At 44.1% G+C, this 17226-nt stretch overlaps 1 protein-coding gene and 1 long non-coding RNA gene across 11 annotated transcripts in view; one reads left to right on the forward strand and one right to left on the reverse strand.

Moving 5' to 3' along the window:
• The window catches only part of myo9ab (myosin IXAb), a 215046-nt gene that overhangs the window by 101285 nt on the left and 96535 nt on the right, over positions 1-17226 (reverse strand). For 8 of the 10 annotated variants that reach the window (XM_064930471.1, XM_064930466.1, XM_064930472.1 and 5 more), the window contains exons 3-6: positions 6623-6717; positions 6318-6380; positions 2985-3084; positions 1573-1626 (exon numbers count right to left, since the gene is read on the reverse strand). In XM_064930471.1, coding sequence (XP_064786543.1) covers positions 1573-1626; positions 2985-3084; positions 6318-6380; positions 6623-6717 — 312 coding nt within the window. The remainder of the gene's footprint in view (positions 1-1572; positions 1627-2984; positions 3085-6317; positions 6381-6622; positions 6718-17226) is intronic. The other 2 variants (XM_064930470.1, XM_064930469.1) reach the window with 1 other exon arrangement.
• LOC135508753 (uncharacterized) overlaps positions 16513-17226 on the forward strand; it is a 22005-nt gene continuing 21291 nt past the window's right edge. The window contains exon 1 of the long non-coding RNA XR_010450855.1: positions 16513-16593. This is a non-coding gene — a long non-coding RNA (uncharacterized LOC135508753). The remainder of the gene's footprint in view (positions 16594-17226) is intronic.

Raw genomic sequence — 17226 nt, forward strand, 5'->3', positions numbered from 1 at the left:
CCCTCCAGGCCAGGAACTGAATAAGCCTGCTTTATACAACAGCCTTGTGGCATAGGAGTGTTTGGTTGTTGTTCTAAGGGAGGTGGTCAAGCCAAAACACACACAAGGTTGTCCTTCCGTGCTCGGAGCCTGCTGGCCACTGGCAGGGCTAATAGAGAGCGACCTTCCTCTCAGTTCTAATGATGGGGCAGAGAGCAAACACACACACGAAACAGGATCAGCTTCTAAAACCATTTAACATTCTTCCCTGCCGTTTGGATTTCTTTACCGTTTCCATAGTACAGTGGGTGACGGGCAATTTCTGAGGTGAAAAGGTGCACTTTCTCCAACATGAGATTTGAGGCTTCACAAGCACTTGGGTAAAAAAAAGAGAATGTCTGAATTGCTGGGTTCGTTGTTCGTTTTTTTTTTTCAAATGCCAAACAGCGCAATGTGATATGTCAAAGGAAGTTGAGAAAACAAAGAGAGATCATTGTCGGACAGTTCCAACTTGGAATCTCTGGGCCTACACCAAACCCTTAACTCTGGTACTCCTCTAATCAAAACAAATCGGTTTAGACACTGAAAGAATGACTGAAGAAAGCTCCCTCCTGTTCTTTTTACCTTCTCAAACAGAGAAAGGTATTTTATTCAGCACATACGCTACGGTTTACTTACCACGCCTTGTCATTAAGTTAACGCTAAAATGTACATGGTGAAAATGTTTGGGATAAAATTCGATACATATGTCATATAGCTTTTAGCAATGTTCCCACTTGGTGCCTAATTCTGACTTGAGATACTGTCTGTGCGCATATCTCAAAAGATTCATTTAAAAATCACACATTGATATCAGTGCGAGAAATATTCCAAGTTAGGATTGGCCCCTTGTCCTAAACACAGACTTAAGCGGTAAATGCCTTTTGACAGGCCACCGGTGTTGTGTGAGAAAGTGCTCATCATTCAAAATGTGTCCCACGACAGCATGCTTCTCACACCAAAGCAATTCGACCAAAGTGAACCCAAAAAAGACACGGAAATACACCCACAGCCACCAAGCCAGAAACATACCACATCCCCCAAAAAAATTTAACGGCAAACATGTTTGGTCATTGTGATCTTGTGTCAGACGCTCCCTTGTGTTTGTTTATGTTTCAGAGCGTGTGAGTGAGTAGAAAAGAAAGGGAAAGAGGACAGCCAAGCTGTCAGGAAGCGTTGGGAGGCACAGCGCGACAGACAGACTCTGACATCATCTCCTCTGACTCAGGGGTCAGGGATTGCAGACGAAAGGGCAGGGAGGTCATAGACTCACCCCTGAGACATGCCATGTAAACAGACACTCAGATACAGGACATCACAATGACCACTACATAGACCACTATAAGTGAAGGCTGTGCAGACAACGGCAGGGAGACGACAACACACTGAAAGATATCAACACACACACTCCAAAAACAAACAGGATTGTGCTCTCATGTGTGTAAAGACGTGACAAGAGCCGAGGCCCAACCCAGCACCAAATCGACCCCACATGTACACAGACACACGCGCACGCAAAAGAGGTGTGCACAACTAAACACACACAATACTGACCAGCTCGCTCTCATAGTAATTTTCCCAGTGGAGTCTGTGAGATTTCTTTGTCATCTGGAAGTAAGGTAGAGGGGGTTAGAGAGAGGTATGTATACACACACTCAAAACACACTCACTCAACTGACTCGGAGATGACGCACACTGTTAATACACGGGGGAAGATTCACTAAACTGGTCTAAACACACACACACACACACACACACACACAAATCCCCAAAGCTGCGATAATTAAATGCATTTAGCAATGACCTAAAAAAAAAGGAATGACTCAACTAGTTTGAATTGCGGGAGAAAGCTCTCAGTCTTTCCAAGAACATTTCGAGCGAAAGAGAGGGAGAGAACAGAGGGTGACACACTCCAGACTCACTCTCTCTCTCTCTCTGTGGACACATGGACACAGGAAGGACGTAAGAGTAACAGAACTGCTCAGCTATGGGAGGAATTCACACCCTGCTCCCAGATAGGGTTAGGAGTGTTCACTGGGGATGGGCTACATAGACAGACACATGCAAATGCTGCCATGCATTGCACATGACAGCTTATATTCTTTACTAAAAAAAAAAGGAGAAAAGACAACAGCAATCTGTTTCGGAGAATGTCCTTTGTATCGTGCACTTGTTTCGCAGCCACGTATACGGTCCCGGTCATGCAGAGCGAGAGAAAGACAGAAAGAGCAACAGAGATACAAAAACACAGACTGCTTTAAACACCATCAACAAACATGCAATCGTCACACGCGCACACACACACACACACCGCCAGCTCCGCTGCATGCGCCAAGAATCGAGATTAACTCTCCACTCGTGCTGTCGCCATGGAAACAGCGGTGCAGAGTAACAGACGGTGTGGAGCTGGGTTTGTTGTCGTGGGGATTAGGGGTGTTTTGGGGGAAGAAGAAAAAAAAATACTTTTTTGGGATGCCAAAAAATAACCAAGGAACAAAGGATGCAGATTTTCACCAGTGTCCTGTGAATCTGAATATGCATCTGTTGCCAAAGTAGGCAGATGTGTACACACACGCACGAGCACACATACACGCGAGCGCACACACACACACGCAAGCTCACACACACACGCAAGCTCACACACACACGCAAGCCCACACACACACGCAAGCCCACACACACACGCAAGCCCACACACACACGCACACACAGTAGTGGTGCTGTGAACAGACGCACACTCGGAATGTGGGTCAAAGCAAACAGCAGCCAGAGGTGTTGAGAAGGGCTCCATTTAGGAACTGAAGCGCGAGACAAACATCCAACTGAAGTGCAACCATTAGCATCACCTGCAGTCTAAACAGCTCTCGCTATTACATGGGTCCACAGGATACACACACACACAAATACACCCATACTACATCCTGATTCCGTGTGTGTGTGTGTGTGCGCGTGTGGGGAGAGCCCACCTGGTTGAGGTAGTGGTACTCCTCAGGTTTGAGCAGGTGGAAGGCCTTCCTCTCCTCCTCACTGGCTCCAGCCAACAGGTAGTAGAACACATGGTAGTTCCTGGAGAGAGGAGGGAGACACAGGGTTGCCAAGGTCGTGTTCAATACGGCACACAACCGAACACGTTTTAAAACAATTTGCAACGGAAAGAGAAAAGCGTTTCTTATCGGACTGGTCCACGTCGTCCCTTCCCCTGTTTGTCTGTTTTCTTATGTTTGATGCCCCATGAACACAACCCAGATTGAGGTAAAAACAGGTTTGCCAGATTGACATATTTAACATGAGACTTTCTGACACAATACAGAATAAGAGAGTTCTGCTGAGTGGGCCAATGGGTTAGAAAGAAGAACCAGACGGATGATTGAACTGAGTCTTGACCACATTGACTTGTCACATGTGGATTTAGCACCATAAACTCCAGCCTAAGGTCAGACTTGTTTGATGTCACGCATTGCTGTCAACACAATACAGTGTTGTACACACACTTAGCTTAAGTACAGAGCTATCCTGTTGACAGCAACGCATGACTAGAGACGAAAATCCGAATTTAAAATGTGCGACACGCACATGGAGCCCATCTGATATCTCCCGAAGCAAAAGTGTGGTCTCTTAAAACCGTGAAAGCAATAGGCAAACCCTGTAGAAACTCAATCCGCGCAACACATTATAGACAGTGAGAGGTTGCATTTCCAGTGAAAACAAACAGTACGTCGCCAAAGTATTAAACCATGATTAGGCGTGACAAAGACTGGGATCTTTCAAGTGTGTGTCTACGTGAGTCCAAGATAAAGAACTGTAAATTTGTACTTCGGTAGGTTCAAGACTTGGTCTAAAACATAACACTTATTGGAGTGGTCTCTCTCTCTCTCTCTCTGTGTCTGTCTCTCTCTCTCTGTCTCTCTCTCTGTCTCTCTCTCTCTGTGTGTGTGTGTGTGATAGACACCCCCACCCCGGTCTAAAGGAGAAGGCTGGGAGGTCTGGTTTGAGGGGCCAAATTCAGGGCTTGGGGGATAAAACAACCACTGTTTTAAACCTATTAGGGATTTTGTGATTTAGCGATGAGGTGGTGTCTGAGTATTCTGGTTGCACAACCTGTCAACAACATGCTTATGAACATAAATGTAAAAAAAAAAAAAAAAGAAGTTCAACAATACTGGTTATGTAGTTAATAGCCTACATATATGATATTACATAACCACAATAATGATAATGATTCAACTTGAGGGGAAAAATATAACACTCATTATGAGCAAGCAATGAGAGAGGCCGTTATATTCTGACAGCTATTCTGGTCTATTTCGGATGTACATCAGATATCCTGTGTGGAGTTTGAGGAAATTAAGATGGCTTACGGGTAATTGAGTGTCAGAGAACAACCGAGACGAGAAAAACTGAAAATTACTTGGAATATCAACTCAGTGGCCTGAGCGGTTAGAGTGAGATTGGAAGGTTGGGGATTTGATCCCAGGTCGAGTCATACCAAAGACTTAAATAATGGGACCCAATATATATCAAGCTGCGTCACGCTACAGAAACAGGAGATCTCCTGACCTACAGGCCTTAATTGTCCAGGCTGTCCCATGTACAGTATATAGAAACATTAAAACACTGGTTTATACTGTTTTTCATACTGTGTGTGTGTGTGTGTGTGTGTGTGTGTGTGTGTGTGTGTGTGTGTGTGTGTGTGTGTGTGTGTGTGTGTGTGTGTGTGTGTGTGTGTGTGTGTGTGTGTACACACACACACAATATATGAGATTCTTCAAAATAGCTACCATTTGCCTTGATGACAGCTTTGCACACTCGTGGAATTCTTCCAACCAACTTCATGAGGTATTCACCTGGAATGCATTTCAATTAACAGGTGTGCCTTGTTAAAAGTTAATTGGTGGAATTTCTTTCCTTCTTAATGTGTTTGAGCAAAATCAGTTGTGTTGTGACAATCTGGGAGTGGTATACAGAAGAAAGCCCTATTTGGTTAAAGACCAAGTCCATATTATGGCAAGAACATCTCAAATAAGCAAAGGGAAATGACAGTCCATTACATTAAGACATGAAGGTCAGTCAATTTGGAAGATTTCAAGAACTTTGAAAGCACAGTCGCAAAAACCATCAAGCACTATGATGAAACTGGCTCTCTCAGGAGGACCGCCACAGGAAAGAAAGACCCAGAGTTACCTCTGCTGCAGAGGATAAGTTCAAGAGAGTTACCAGCCCCAGAAACTGCAGCCCAAACAAATGCAACACAGAGTTCAAGTAACAGACACATCTCAACATCAACTGTTCAGAGGAGACTGCGTGAATCAGGCCTTCCTGGTCGAATTGCTGCAAAGAAACCACTACTAAAGGACACCAATAAGAAGAAGAGACGTGCTTGGGCCAAGAAACACGAGCAATGGACATTAGACCAGTGGAAATCTGTCCTTTGGTCTGATGAGTCCAAATTTGAGATTTTTTGTTCCAATCGCCGTGTCTTTGTGAGATTCCAAGTAGGTGAACAGATGATCTTCGCATGTGTGGTCCCCAACATGAAGCATGGAGGAGGAGGTGTGATGGTGCTTTGCTGGTGACACTGTCAGTGATTTGTTTAGAATACAAGGCACACTTCACCAGCATGGCTACCACAGCATTCCGCAGCGATACGCCATCCCATCTGGTTTTGGTTTGCGCTTAGTGGGACTATCATTTGTTTTTCAACAGTACAATGACTCAAAACACACCTCCAGGCTGTGTAAGGGCTATTTGACCAATGAGAGTGATGGAGTGCTGCATCAGGTGACCTGGCCTCCACAATCACCCGACCACAACCCAATTGAGATGGTTTGGGATGAGTTGGACCGCAGAGTGAAGGAAAAGCAGCCAACAAGTGCTCAGCATGTGTGTGAACTCCTTCAAGACTTTTGGAAGAGCATTTCTCATGAAGCTGGTTGCGAGAATTCCAAGAGCGTGCAAAGCTGCCATCAAGGCAAATGGTGGCTACTTTGAAGAATCTAAAATATATTTTGATTTGTTTAAACACTTTTTTGGTAACTACATGATTCCATACAGTGGGGCAAAAAAGTATTTAGTCAGCCACCAATTGTGCAAGTTCTCCCACTTAAAAAGATGAGAGAGGCCTGTAATTTTCATCATAGATACACTTCAACTACTTTTACTTTCACTTTGTAGGATTTTTAATGAATTTATTTGCAAATTATGGTGGAAAATAAGTATTTATGTAAGTCATGTAATATTATATACTTGCATGTATTTAATTTAAGCTGTAGGTAAATATGTAAATACTTTCTCCCCCTTACCTTTCATTGTGCTCCTGGTAGACCAGACGTGACTTCTCTAGAAGGTACTTCTCCACGTACGCTCTGAACACACACACAGGAGTGACTTTAGACAAGATTTACTACATACAGAGATTGAGATGTCCCATTAACAATTTCGATTCTAATTTTTTGTTGTTGTAAATATCCAAAATAAGCTGTGAGTGAGTGAGTGAGAATAGAAAGGCAGTGTAAGAGAGAGAGAGAATAGAAAGGCAGTGTATGAGAGCGAGAGAGAGAACGAGGAAGGAAGGCGAGGCTGGATAAAGAAGGTGTAGATGTCTCACCCCCGGACGGTACCACTCTCCTGGTAGTTGACCTGGATGAACTTGCCAAAGCGGCTGGAGTTGTTGTTGTGAGCTGTCTTGGCGTTCCCAAATGCCTGGGGAGAAGAGGAGGATATACGTTAAGGTTTATTTAGGATCGTTGTACATATGAAACAAACATGTAGCGTGCAAATGCAAGCACGCACACATACAAAAGCTCAGGTTTTTACTCATTGCCCTTCCCACACACAAAAAAAAACACCCAACCCCTGTACAGTGTGATAGTTTCTCACAGGTCACTTTTCTGTTGGCTAGGTCTCGGAGTCAGGGAGTACAGTGCACTCACTGTTAAAGCCAAACAGAGTCAATCATCACCCACCACAGATCCTAATACCTATCATGTACGGCTCTGCTATCTGTAAAATCACAGCAGGTGGGCCAATAGCAGTGGGCTACATGGGGAAGACTGTGACAAATATCGGGGTATGAAAAGGTATGAAAAGTTGCCTCAGGTCAAAGTCACAGTGATGCCTCTTATCTAAGCTAACTTTACCACTGTCCAGTTATCTGTTCTCACACACACACGAGAGAGTGGTTAATCTGATTATATGAGTGGAATCGGGAGTGCTAGAAGGCCAGAGGAGATTCAGTTGCCCATTAAGGGTCTTAAGAGTTTGCCATTATGGGTCATTAGGAGTCAGACGGGGCCGAGTGGAGTCAGTTGGAAGTGCGGGAAGGTAGTGAAAGAGACCAAACTCCTGCGGCACTATGGGTAATCTGAGACGAGTGCATACTGTGCTGAGGCTTTATTAACTGGTGTGGGAAGTGAGTGGGGGTTGGTGGAGTGAGTGATTGTGGATGGTGGTGTGTGTGTGTGTGTGTGTGTGTGTGTGTGTGTGTGTGTGTGTGTGTGTGGGCTTGTGTACAGTTGCTACAAGTGTATTTCCATGTTACATGTGTACTGAGTATATGGACATATCATTACTATTTATGAGACAGCATTCATACTCAAAATGCCCCTTTGATCATGGAAATGAGAGGTTTCCAATTCCCCTTTTTAAAAAGGGGCATTAAGCAGGCATGTCATGCCTTTTCGAACCAAATCAGTAGGAAGCAATAGAAGGGGAAAAAGAGAGAGTGACGCAGACTAATCGGTCGGTGATCAGGTCTGTTCACATCCTAGTCCTCTGACTTTCCCAACCTCTTACACAAAACGTTTACTCTTGCTTGAGCAAAGTTATTAATCCGCGGGACCGCTGGCGTGTGACCCCGGTCTACAGTACACAACCAACCCGCACAAAACACACACTCCAATCGGTGATAATCAAGGGGAGTAGGTCTCCCCTGCTGCTAAAACACTCACTCGTTTCCTCCTTCCCTCTCTCCACTGCGGAAGATGAGAATGGTGGTAATTAAGCAGGCAAATTCCAAGAGGCCAGATTTTAATTTGCACTTTATGAACTGGAACCCTGGGCAGTCCTGCATTGGAGACGACAAACCAACCAGCCCAGTGTTATTCTTACTGAATTGGTCCCTGAAACACCAGAAGGGAGCGAGGGCGAAAGAGAAAAAAAAAAGCGTTTCAAAAAAGAAAAGAAACAGAGAAAGGTAGAGAAGGAAAGAGGGATGACTAGAGATCGCATGACAGAAGCCAGAAAAGGGAGGGCTACACCTGCAACAACATCTGCTAAATATGTGTATGTGACCAACACAACTTGATTTGGACTCTGGAGGGAGGAAAAGGCAAAAACAAAACAAGACATAAAACATTCACGAGACATTCCGTGTTCACAGCTAACGCTGTCTCAGAGCAGTAGCCCCATGTGGTGGGCTAATGGACTAAATCCTGAGGTGAACAGCGCTCAGCGGGACAACTATGAGTGTGTGCGCGTGCGTTTACATGTCTGTACATACAGGCATGTCTGTGCCTTCAGAAAGTATTCAGACCCTTTGACTTTTGACACATTTTGTTTGGTTACAGCATTATTCTCCCATCTCCACAGAGGAACTCCAGAGCTCTGTCAGAGTGACCATCGTGTTCTTGGTCACCTCCCTGACCAAGGCCCTTCTCAGTTTGGCCGGGCAGCCAGCATTAGGATTAGTCTTGGCGGTTTCAAACTTCTTCCATTTTAGAATAATGGATGCCACTGTGGTCTTGGGGATCTTGAATACTGATGAATTTTTTTTGGTACCCTTCCCCAGATATGTGCCTCGACACTTTCCTGTCTCGGAGCTCTTCAGACAATTCATTCGACCTCCTGGCTTAGTTTTTGCTCTGACGTGCACTGTCAACTGTGGGACCTTATATAGGTGTGTGCCTTTCCAAATCAGGTCCAATCAATTGAATTGAATTTTCCACAGGTGGACTCCAATCAAGTTGTAGAAACATCAAGGATGATCAATGGAAACAGAGCTCAATTTCAGGTCTCAGAGCAAAGGGTCTGAATATTTAGGTAAATAAGGGATCTGTCTATTATTTTTAACAAATTTGCTAAAATGTCTAAAAACCTGTGTTTAGCTTTCATTATGGGGTATTGTGTGTAGATTGCTGAGGATAAATGCTTTTTTAAATACATTTTAGAATAAGTAACGGGGAGGGAAAATAGGGGGGTCTAAATATTTCCCGATGGCACTGTGCGTGCGCATGTGTCTATGATTAATGAATGGGACTGTATCAGGTTGATCTAGCGGTGACCTCTACAGAGCAGTCACCTGCACTGGGACTAAACACTGCAGAGGGACAGGAGAGGAAAACAAACTCACTGTACCGCACACTGGGCTGGCCTGTACTCACTCTACTGTACAGTGTATGTGTTGTTACAAGTGTGTGTGTGTGTGTGTGTGTGTGTGTGTGTGTGTGTGTGTGTGTGTGTGTGTGTGTGTGTGTGTGTGTGTGTGTGTGTGTGTGTGTGTGTGTGAACAGCAGTGCTCTATTAGCCATCTCTAAATTAGCTTAGTAATAGCGGAATGATAATGTCCGGTTGGAGCCAGTACCCTGAGGGCTGTTCCACGCTGTCAGTTGGTGTTAGCACGACCACCCCTGCAGACATAGCACAATTTCACACCCTCCGAGGTGGCACAGCGTACGACCCGCTAATTGCCTGTCAGGTCCTATTCAGCGCTAAGCTACGGCCAATGCTAGTGTAACTTCAGCGCTAGGCTACGGCTAATGGCTAGTGAACCTTCATGTGAATGTACTGCAGCCCAGTCAAGCCCTGCTAAATCAAAATCAAATCAAATGCATTTATATAGCCCTTCGTACATCAGCTGATATCTCAATGTGCTGTACAGAAACCCAGCCTAAAACTCCAAACAGCAAGCAATGCAGGTGTAGAAGCACGGTGGCAAGGAAAAACTCCCTTGAAAGGACAAAAACCTAGGAAGAAACCTAGAGGAACCAGGCTATGTGGGGTGGCCAGTCCTCTGGTCAAATAATAATAATCACAGTAGTTGTCGAGGGTGCAGCAAGTCAGCACCTCAGGAGTAAATGTCAGTTGGCTTTTCCTAGCCGATCATTAAGAGTATCTCTACCACTCCAGCTAGCTAGCTGCTGTTGGTTCCCACTCGTTTTTTTTCAGAGCCTCGGACCCAATACTCTTCTCCTAGCTTAATTTCCTCATTGTCCTCGGGAAAACACTAACAGGTGACCTACTGGCTTGACAAACGCCACCAATGTACTGTCACCCATTTGCGACACATTGACAATACATACTGTTTGGACAAATCTGTAATGTAAAGTCTCAAATGATTCATGTTGGCTGCCCGCTAACCTTCTTGTCCACATGTTGGCCTCCATGTTTGCTGTTTATCCGGATACTGCTAGGGGGGGCTGGTGGGGGATTAGGTGTGACTCACATTCCTCACGCTGCGGCAAAGACCTCCTGAAACGTTTTGTTTGAAAAGACATTTTCAATGTCTTTCAACCAATTTTGCTCACCGGGGAGTCCTAACCCACTACTGCCACTCTACCTCCACAGGAAAAAACACTCATGGCAGTAGAGTTTACAAAGCCTGCTCATACAGTTGCTACAACCTACACAAGATTTTCAGCATGTTTGAGGAGATTTGAGCCAGGGGAGGCACAGAATCACTAATCTTCACATAACGTGTAGCTAGCTATTGTACTGCAAGATGATTGGTACTGTAGATCAGTGATTCTGTAGCCGATATCAAACATGCACATTTCAGACACTATAGGAGGAAAACTGAGTTTCATTAGTGGGCGGAGGTTAAATCTTCCGGTTTGTAAAACTACTGGGATGATTTATTGTATAATATATCATATACACTTATCCTCTACAGCAGAGGTAACTCTGGGTCTTCCCTTCTTGTGGCGGTCCTCATGAGAGCCAGTTTCATCATAGAGCTTGATGGTTTTTGCGACGGGCACTTGAAGAAACTTTTTCCGGATCGACTGACCTTCATGTCTTAAAGTAATAACGGACTGTCGTTTCTCTTTGCTTATTTGAGCTGTTCTTGCCATAATATGGACATAGTCTTTTACCAAATAGGGCTATCTTCTATATACCCCCCCCCCTACCTTTGTCACAACACAACTGATAGGTTCAAAACACATCAACCCTTACTGGGAGTCTTGTCCTCAAATCAAAGCCTTCCACATTCAAAGTGATTAGTCTGAACTGTGCTGCTGCCTGTGTGCAGTTCAATAGGCTTATTTAAAACCTTTTTCGATAGAGACGGTCTGTGGAGACTTTACTGCTGTAATCACAGGATGTAGCCTCGGTCTTCCTTTGAGGATAGTTTTAGAATCGTTCAGTGTGTAACTGACTAACAACTCAACCCACGTGTGGCTTTCTTTCAGGAGAATGACATCACATTCTTTTGGTAGCAGGTGCAGGCCCTCTCCAGATGGCAAGTTTGGGCCCAGTATGTGTTTGCCTTGGCTGCATTCTCCTATCAGCATTTCCTGTTTGAGCGCAAAAGTAATCCTGTGTGTAGCCTGTGCTAGAAGAACTGTCATCATCCTCACATCTGGCTTGAAGTTGAACTTATTTCACCCCAATGGGAACTGGATAGGTCTGTCCCCTTTTTTCCCCCCTCACCCACCTTAATATGATTCCCTCTCTCCTAAATTCTTATCCTCAACTCTTCCTTCAAAGTCTCTCCATCTCCTCGTGGTATGCCCCCACGCTCTCCCTCGCGAGCTCTCTGAGAACAGGGCCAGCGTTTTCTTCCTTGGGGGGGGGGGGCACTGTAGAGAGTGTCTCCTCATCTCGTACCTTGAAGGAAGAGCTCGAAGGACTGGGAAGAACCACGCACTCCTCTTAAGGGGGGCCAGGCGGAGGAGAAAAGAACAAGACCAAGGAGTGGAGGTCACACTGAGGCCTCCACATAGAAAAGATAGCCTGTGTTTAATGTTGTTTACAGTATGCTATAAATAATATGGGATAGTTTATACAGCAGTGCAGCATATAGAGATGAGCCTTAGTGATATCTGACACACACACACACACACACACACACACACACACACACACACACACACACACACACACAAGCAGCATAAGTACATAGCTACATGCACAGACATAGTTGTTCCACTATAATGTAAAGCAGTGAGACCGACCCAGTTCAAGGCTGTATGGGGTGGTCTGAGGTAAAATTGGAAGATGTTTTCATTTAGTGAAATCACTCGGTCAGGCTGGGTGGGTTCCTCCCACTATAGACTCTTCAGCGTTAAACTACACTGAGAGCACAAAACATTAGGAACACCCGCTCTTTCCATGACAGACTGATGTGGTGAAAGCCATGATCCCTTATTGATGTCACCTGTTCAATCCACTTCAATCAGTATAGATTAATGTTAGTAGACAGGTTAAGAATGATTTTTAAGCCTTGAGAAAACTGAATTGTGTATGCATGTCATTTAGAAGGTGAATGGGCAAGACAAAAGATTTAAGTGCCTTTGAACGGGGTATGGTAGTAGGTGCCAGGCGCACCGGGTTTGGTGTGTCACGAACTGCAACACTGCTGGGTTTTTATGCTCAAGAGTTTCCTGTGTGTATCAAGAAGGGACATCCAGACAACTTGACACAACTGTGGGAAGCATTGGAGTCAACATGGGCCAGCATCCCTGTGGAATGCCATGCCCCGACAAATTGAGGCTGTTCTGGGTGCAAAAGGGGGTGCAACTCAAAATTAGGAAGGTGTTCATGTTTTGTACACTCGGTGTATAGTTCTGTTCTGCTGCTCCAGACTCTGTGTGTGGGACCAATGACCAACTGACTTTATGGAAAAGTGACACACCACTCTTACACACTCCTCCAACTAGGGCAATGTCGGTCATGACATTTTTTCAGCCGCTAATTGTCATGCAAATAACAGCCAGTCTCACGGTAATAAACCGTAGATTCAAATAAAACACAGTTGGCATCTCCTGGCTTCCACACACTGACTACACACTGAAGGCAAGCATCTCAGAGTCGCTTCTTCACTGTTGACGTTGAGACTGGTGTTTTGCGGGTACTATTTAATGAAGCTGCCTGTTGAGGACTTGTGAGGCGTCTGTTTCTCAAACTAGACACTCCAATGTACTTGTCTTCTTGCTCAGTTGTGCACTGGGGCCTCCCACTCTTTTGATTCTGGTTAGAGCCAGTTTGCGCTGTTCTGTGAAGGGAGTAGTACCCAGCGTTGTACGAGATCTTGAGTTTCTTGGCAATTTCTCGCATGGAATAGCCTTAATTTCTCAGAAAAATAAAAGACTGACGAGTTTCAGAAGAAAGTTATTTGTTTCTGGGCGCGTTGATCCTGTAATCGAACCCACAAATGCTGACGCTCCAGTTACTCAACTAGTCTGAAGAAGGCCAGTTTTATTGCTTCTTAATATCAGCACAACAGTTTTCAGCTGTGCTAACATAATTGCAAAAGGGTTTTCAAATGTTCAATTAGCCTTTTAAAATTATAAAACTTGGATTAGCTAACAACGTGCCATTGGAACACAGGAGTGATGGTTGCTGATAATGGGCCTCTGTACGCCTATGCAGATATTCCATAAAAAACTAAATCAGCCATTTCCAGCTACAATAGTCATTTACAACATTAACAATGTCTACACTGTATTTCTGATCAATTTGATGTTATTTTAATGGACACTTTTTTGCTTTCCTTTCAATAACAAGGACATTTCTAAGTGACCCCAAACTTTTGAACGGTAGCGTATATTTGCTCAAAAGCCCTCCACAAACTGCCATTTAGGTGTATTTAAGCGACTGTATTGACAACTGCGATTGTATTGACATCTACAGGGGCCATTTATCATGTACAGTAACAGGCAGTTGGTGAACTTGATGAGCATCATGAAGCATCACAGGGTGACTATCTAAATAAAGTGTCACCAAAGCCTACAGGCTAGTCTTTCCACTGACTTCCACAGCCAGTCCCAAGTCGCCATCGACCCCTTCAATTCAAATTGCCCCCAGCCCTTCTATTCTCTAGATCTGTACGGCAAACACATCGAAGCATTAGGGCCAAGGGCAAGACGTAGGGAGTCAATTGGGACCGGCTGCATCTTCAACCGACTCATTCATTCCCCTAACACATGTGGGCTTGGTTAATGGCTAATATCACGCTGCCATTAGATCACACTTTTTAAATGGAGGATAGCCCTTTCATGTGGTGAAAGCATCACGGGGTAGTCATTGGTGCTTCATGAGAGCGCTGCAATAAAGTGAAGGACTTCTCAATGACTATCGGATAGGGCCCAGCCCCAGCTAATTAAATGCACACCATCTGCTACATGAAATGTATCCCCAACAACTTGAAGTTACCATACGTCTGGAGTATTTAAGACCAAAGCAGGGTATTTAAGCCCCAAGCAGAACTCCATATCAATCAATAAGAGTAAAGACTCAAGACTCAAACGATTATATACTCAAAATATGATGGTCTTTTATATTGAACATAGAAGACCCTAATACCACTTGTACTTGGTACTTAGGCTTATTGTAGCCTCAAACACGGTGTGTGCCACAGAAAAGAGTGGTCATTAACCCCGTCATTGAATCAAGTTCTCCTATTCTGAGAAATTTAGCACTCATCTATTGGCTAATCTCTGACCACACCCAAAAAGAGCAACATGCCCATTAGGGGTATGTCACGGACAGCCTTGCAGGCCATTTCATTCCAAACGTGTGACACAGACAGAAATAGAAGCTCAGATTGAAGAAAAGCGGTTCTAGTGCACATATACAATATGTCAAGTATCATTCAACAAGACAGAACGAACGAACAAGAAAAAGATAGAACTGATGAGATGTAATATTTAGTAGTTAAAATCCAAAAATGCATTCCGATTGGGCAACTAGCCATGCAATGTCAAAAGGTACTGACTTTATTACCATGTTTAGGAAGCTCATTGGATCCCACCCATGGCTGATAATGGGCTAGCTAGAAGCTATAATCTTAAGTTTTGGTAGAGTAGAGCTGAATAATATTAGCTGGCTAATCTTGGCATTGCCAAGAACAAAACACGGAGGTCGACCATGTTGAGTGTTCTGCCGAGCTCACCGAGCAGCTGGCTGACCGCACCATGAGGTTGAGGAGCCAGGCAGAAAATGTAATACCCGCGCTACCTGGTGGCCAATTCGATTGAGAAGCACCAAGGCATGGCACCAACAGCACAAGGACAACATGACAGCAAGCACCTGCATCTCCGTTACCCCCAGCCACTAGCACCTGACAACCTGTTGGACCTAAGCAAAACTGAACAAGTGGAAGCAGAGTTTATTGATTCTTGCAAAGCGGAAACGCAACCACAGCCAGCAACAACAAATGGACCCCACTCAGTTTTCTTCAAACTATATGGCGGGCGGGCCTTTGTCAGCAATGTGGTTTGCACCGAAACGTGAATTTGGATTTACATTTGGGACATCGATGGCAATGTGCGGAAATCCCTTCTCCACTCTGAAGAAGGTTGTTTAGTGAACACAGACACAGCTTGTTACATCAACGAAAAGCCCAGCTGTTCCAGCTGGCATTTTAGGGGGACCGGACAAGTACATTCTGCCAGGAAGGAGACTGGAATCAGAAACTTCTCATGAGGTTCAACACAGCATGGAGGAGGCTGCAACTTGCCTAAATGGTAAGCTACAACCATTATGGCCCTGGCCACTGTGCAAGAATAATGAATTCATTGGCTTTCCCTCATGTAAGCCTACTGGTTGTTTGGCTAATTCTTTATCATAATGTATAGTTTAGGCCTTTTCCTTTTATTTCATTGCATCTTCTAAAAGGTATCTGTGATTACTTGCGTTATTTGACGGGTATTAAGGTCAATGACCAATGTAGCCTATTGGTTATGCTCCGAGGTGACGCATCTTGGGCTACCAGTTTTCCTGTGGCTTCTCTCAACATCGCATGCTTTCTTCTGTGCAAAATGACAGTTGGTGTATATGCCTGCATTTCAGATAGGCCTAAAAAACAACAACATTTTGAATGTTGGACCAATACTGTCTGTAGAATACTAAAACGACAAGACAAGCTTTCACTCGGTTATCATTTATTATTTATTTACTCACTCAGGGAAGCCCAATTGAGACCAGCGTCTCATTTACAATGGTGCCCTGAGGACAAAAATTCCATCAACACATACAACAAAAAGATAACTACCAAGACAGCTATAAATACATTACATCAGGTTATTACAACAAGTTATAAGAGTCAATTGAAACAATTGCACACTTCAGTAAACTGCCCTATCAGCACCAGGAAATCCAGGTGTAATTTGTTTTTATGGTATTCCCTAACTGCGGTGCGTTAAAAACTATAGGTATCCATTACCAAACTTTGTGGAAACGAGCAGGACCTCAAGGGTTAACCAACCCTGCAAACGGATTTGCTATCTCATATTTGTATATTTGAAAAGGGAAGTGAGGTATGTTGAAGGCTTGTGGAGCAGAGCTTGGTAAACAAGGGAGTAATGAAGTGATCTACAGGACTTTAGCTCAGCCGACATTTTGATACAGGATGCAGTAGTAAGTATTCAAACTGTGGGCGTTACAGACGGCATCCAATGGTTTAAGATGTAATGTAACCTGATGTAATGTATTTATAGCTGTCTTGGTAGTTATCTTTTTGCTACATTCTGGTAAATGCTGTCACCATAGTCAAGAACTGGCAGGAAAGGTGACTGCACAATCTGCTTCCTGCTGTTCAGGGAGAGGCTAAATCTATTTCTAAAAAAAGAAACGTACTTTAAATTCTTAGCTTTTTAACTAGCTCATCAGTATGTTTTCTATAAAACGTTAGATCTTTATCAATTCCAAAACGCCCAGATACTTATCATTCCAAACGCCCAGATATTTACAGGCGGGTACCCGTTCGATGACAGAGCCATCCAATGAGTGAGTGTGTAGCCCATCCGACATGTGAAAGTGAGTTAGAGCAGTGCTTCCCAAACTGTGGGAGGGGTCAGTAGGAGGGAACTCAGTCCGGCTTTAAACTTACTCTTGAAAGTTTTACTAGTAGACTGCACAAGATGCAATTTGTAAATTGGGTAGTGTATCATCATTTCCTCTGGTCATGTTAGAGAGCTATTTCTAACTTGTCAGAAATGTCCAGATCAACTAGCCCATGTCAACATTTTTTTTAAATTCAGGTTTCTCAGC

The sequence above is a fragment of the Oncorhynchus masou genome, chromosome 22 (assembly GCF_036934945.1).
Source record: "Oncorhynchus masou masou isolate Uvic2021 chromosome 22, UVic_Omas_1.1, whole genome shotgun sequence".
In the NCBI taxonomy this organism is placed as follows: Eukaryota; Metazoa; Chordata; class Actinopteri; order Salmoniformes; family Salmonidae; genus Oncorhynchus; species Oncorhynchus masou.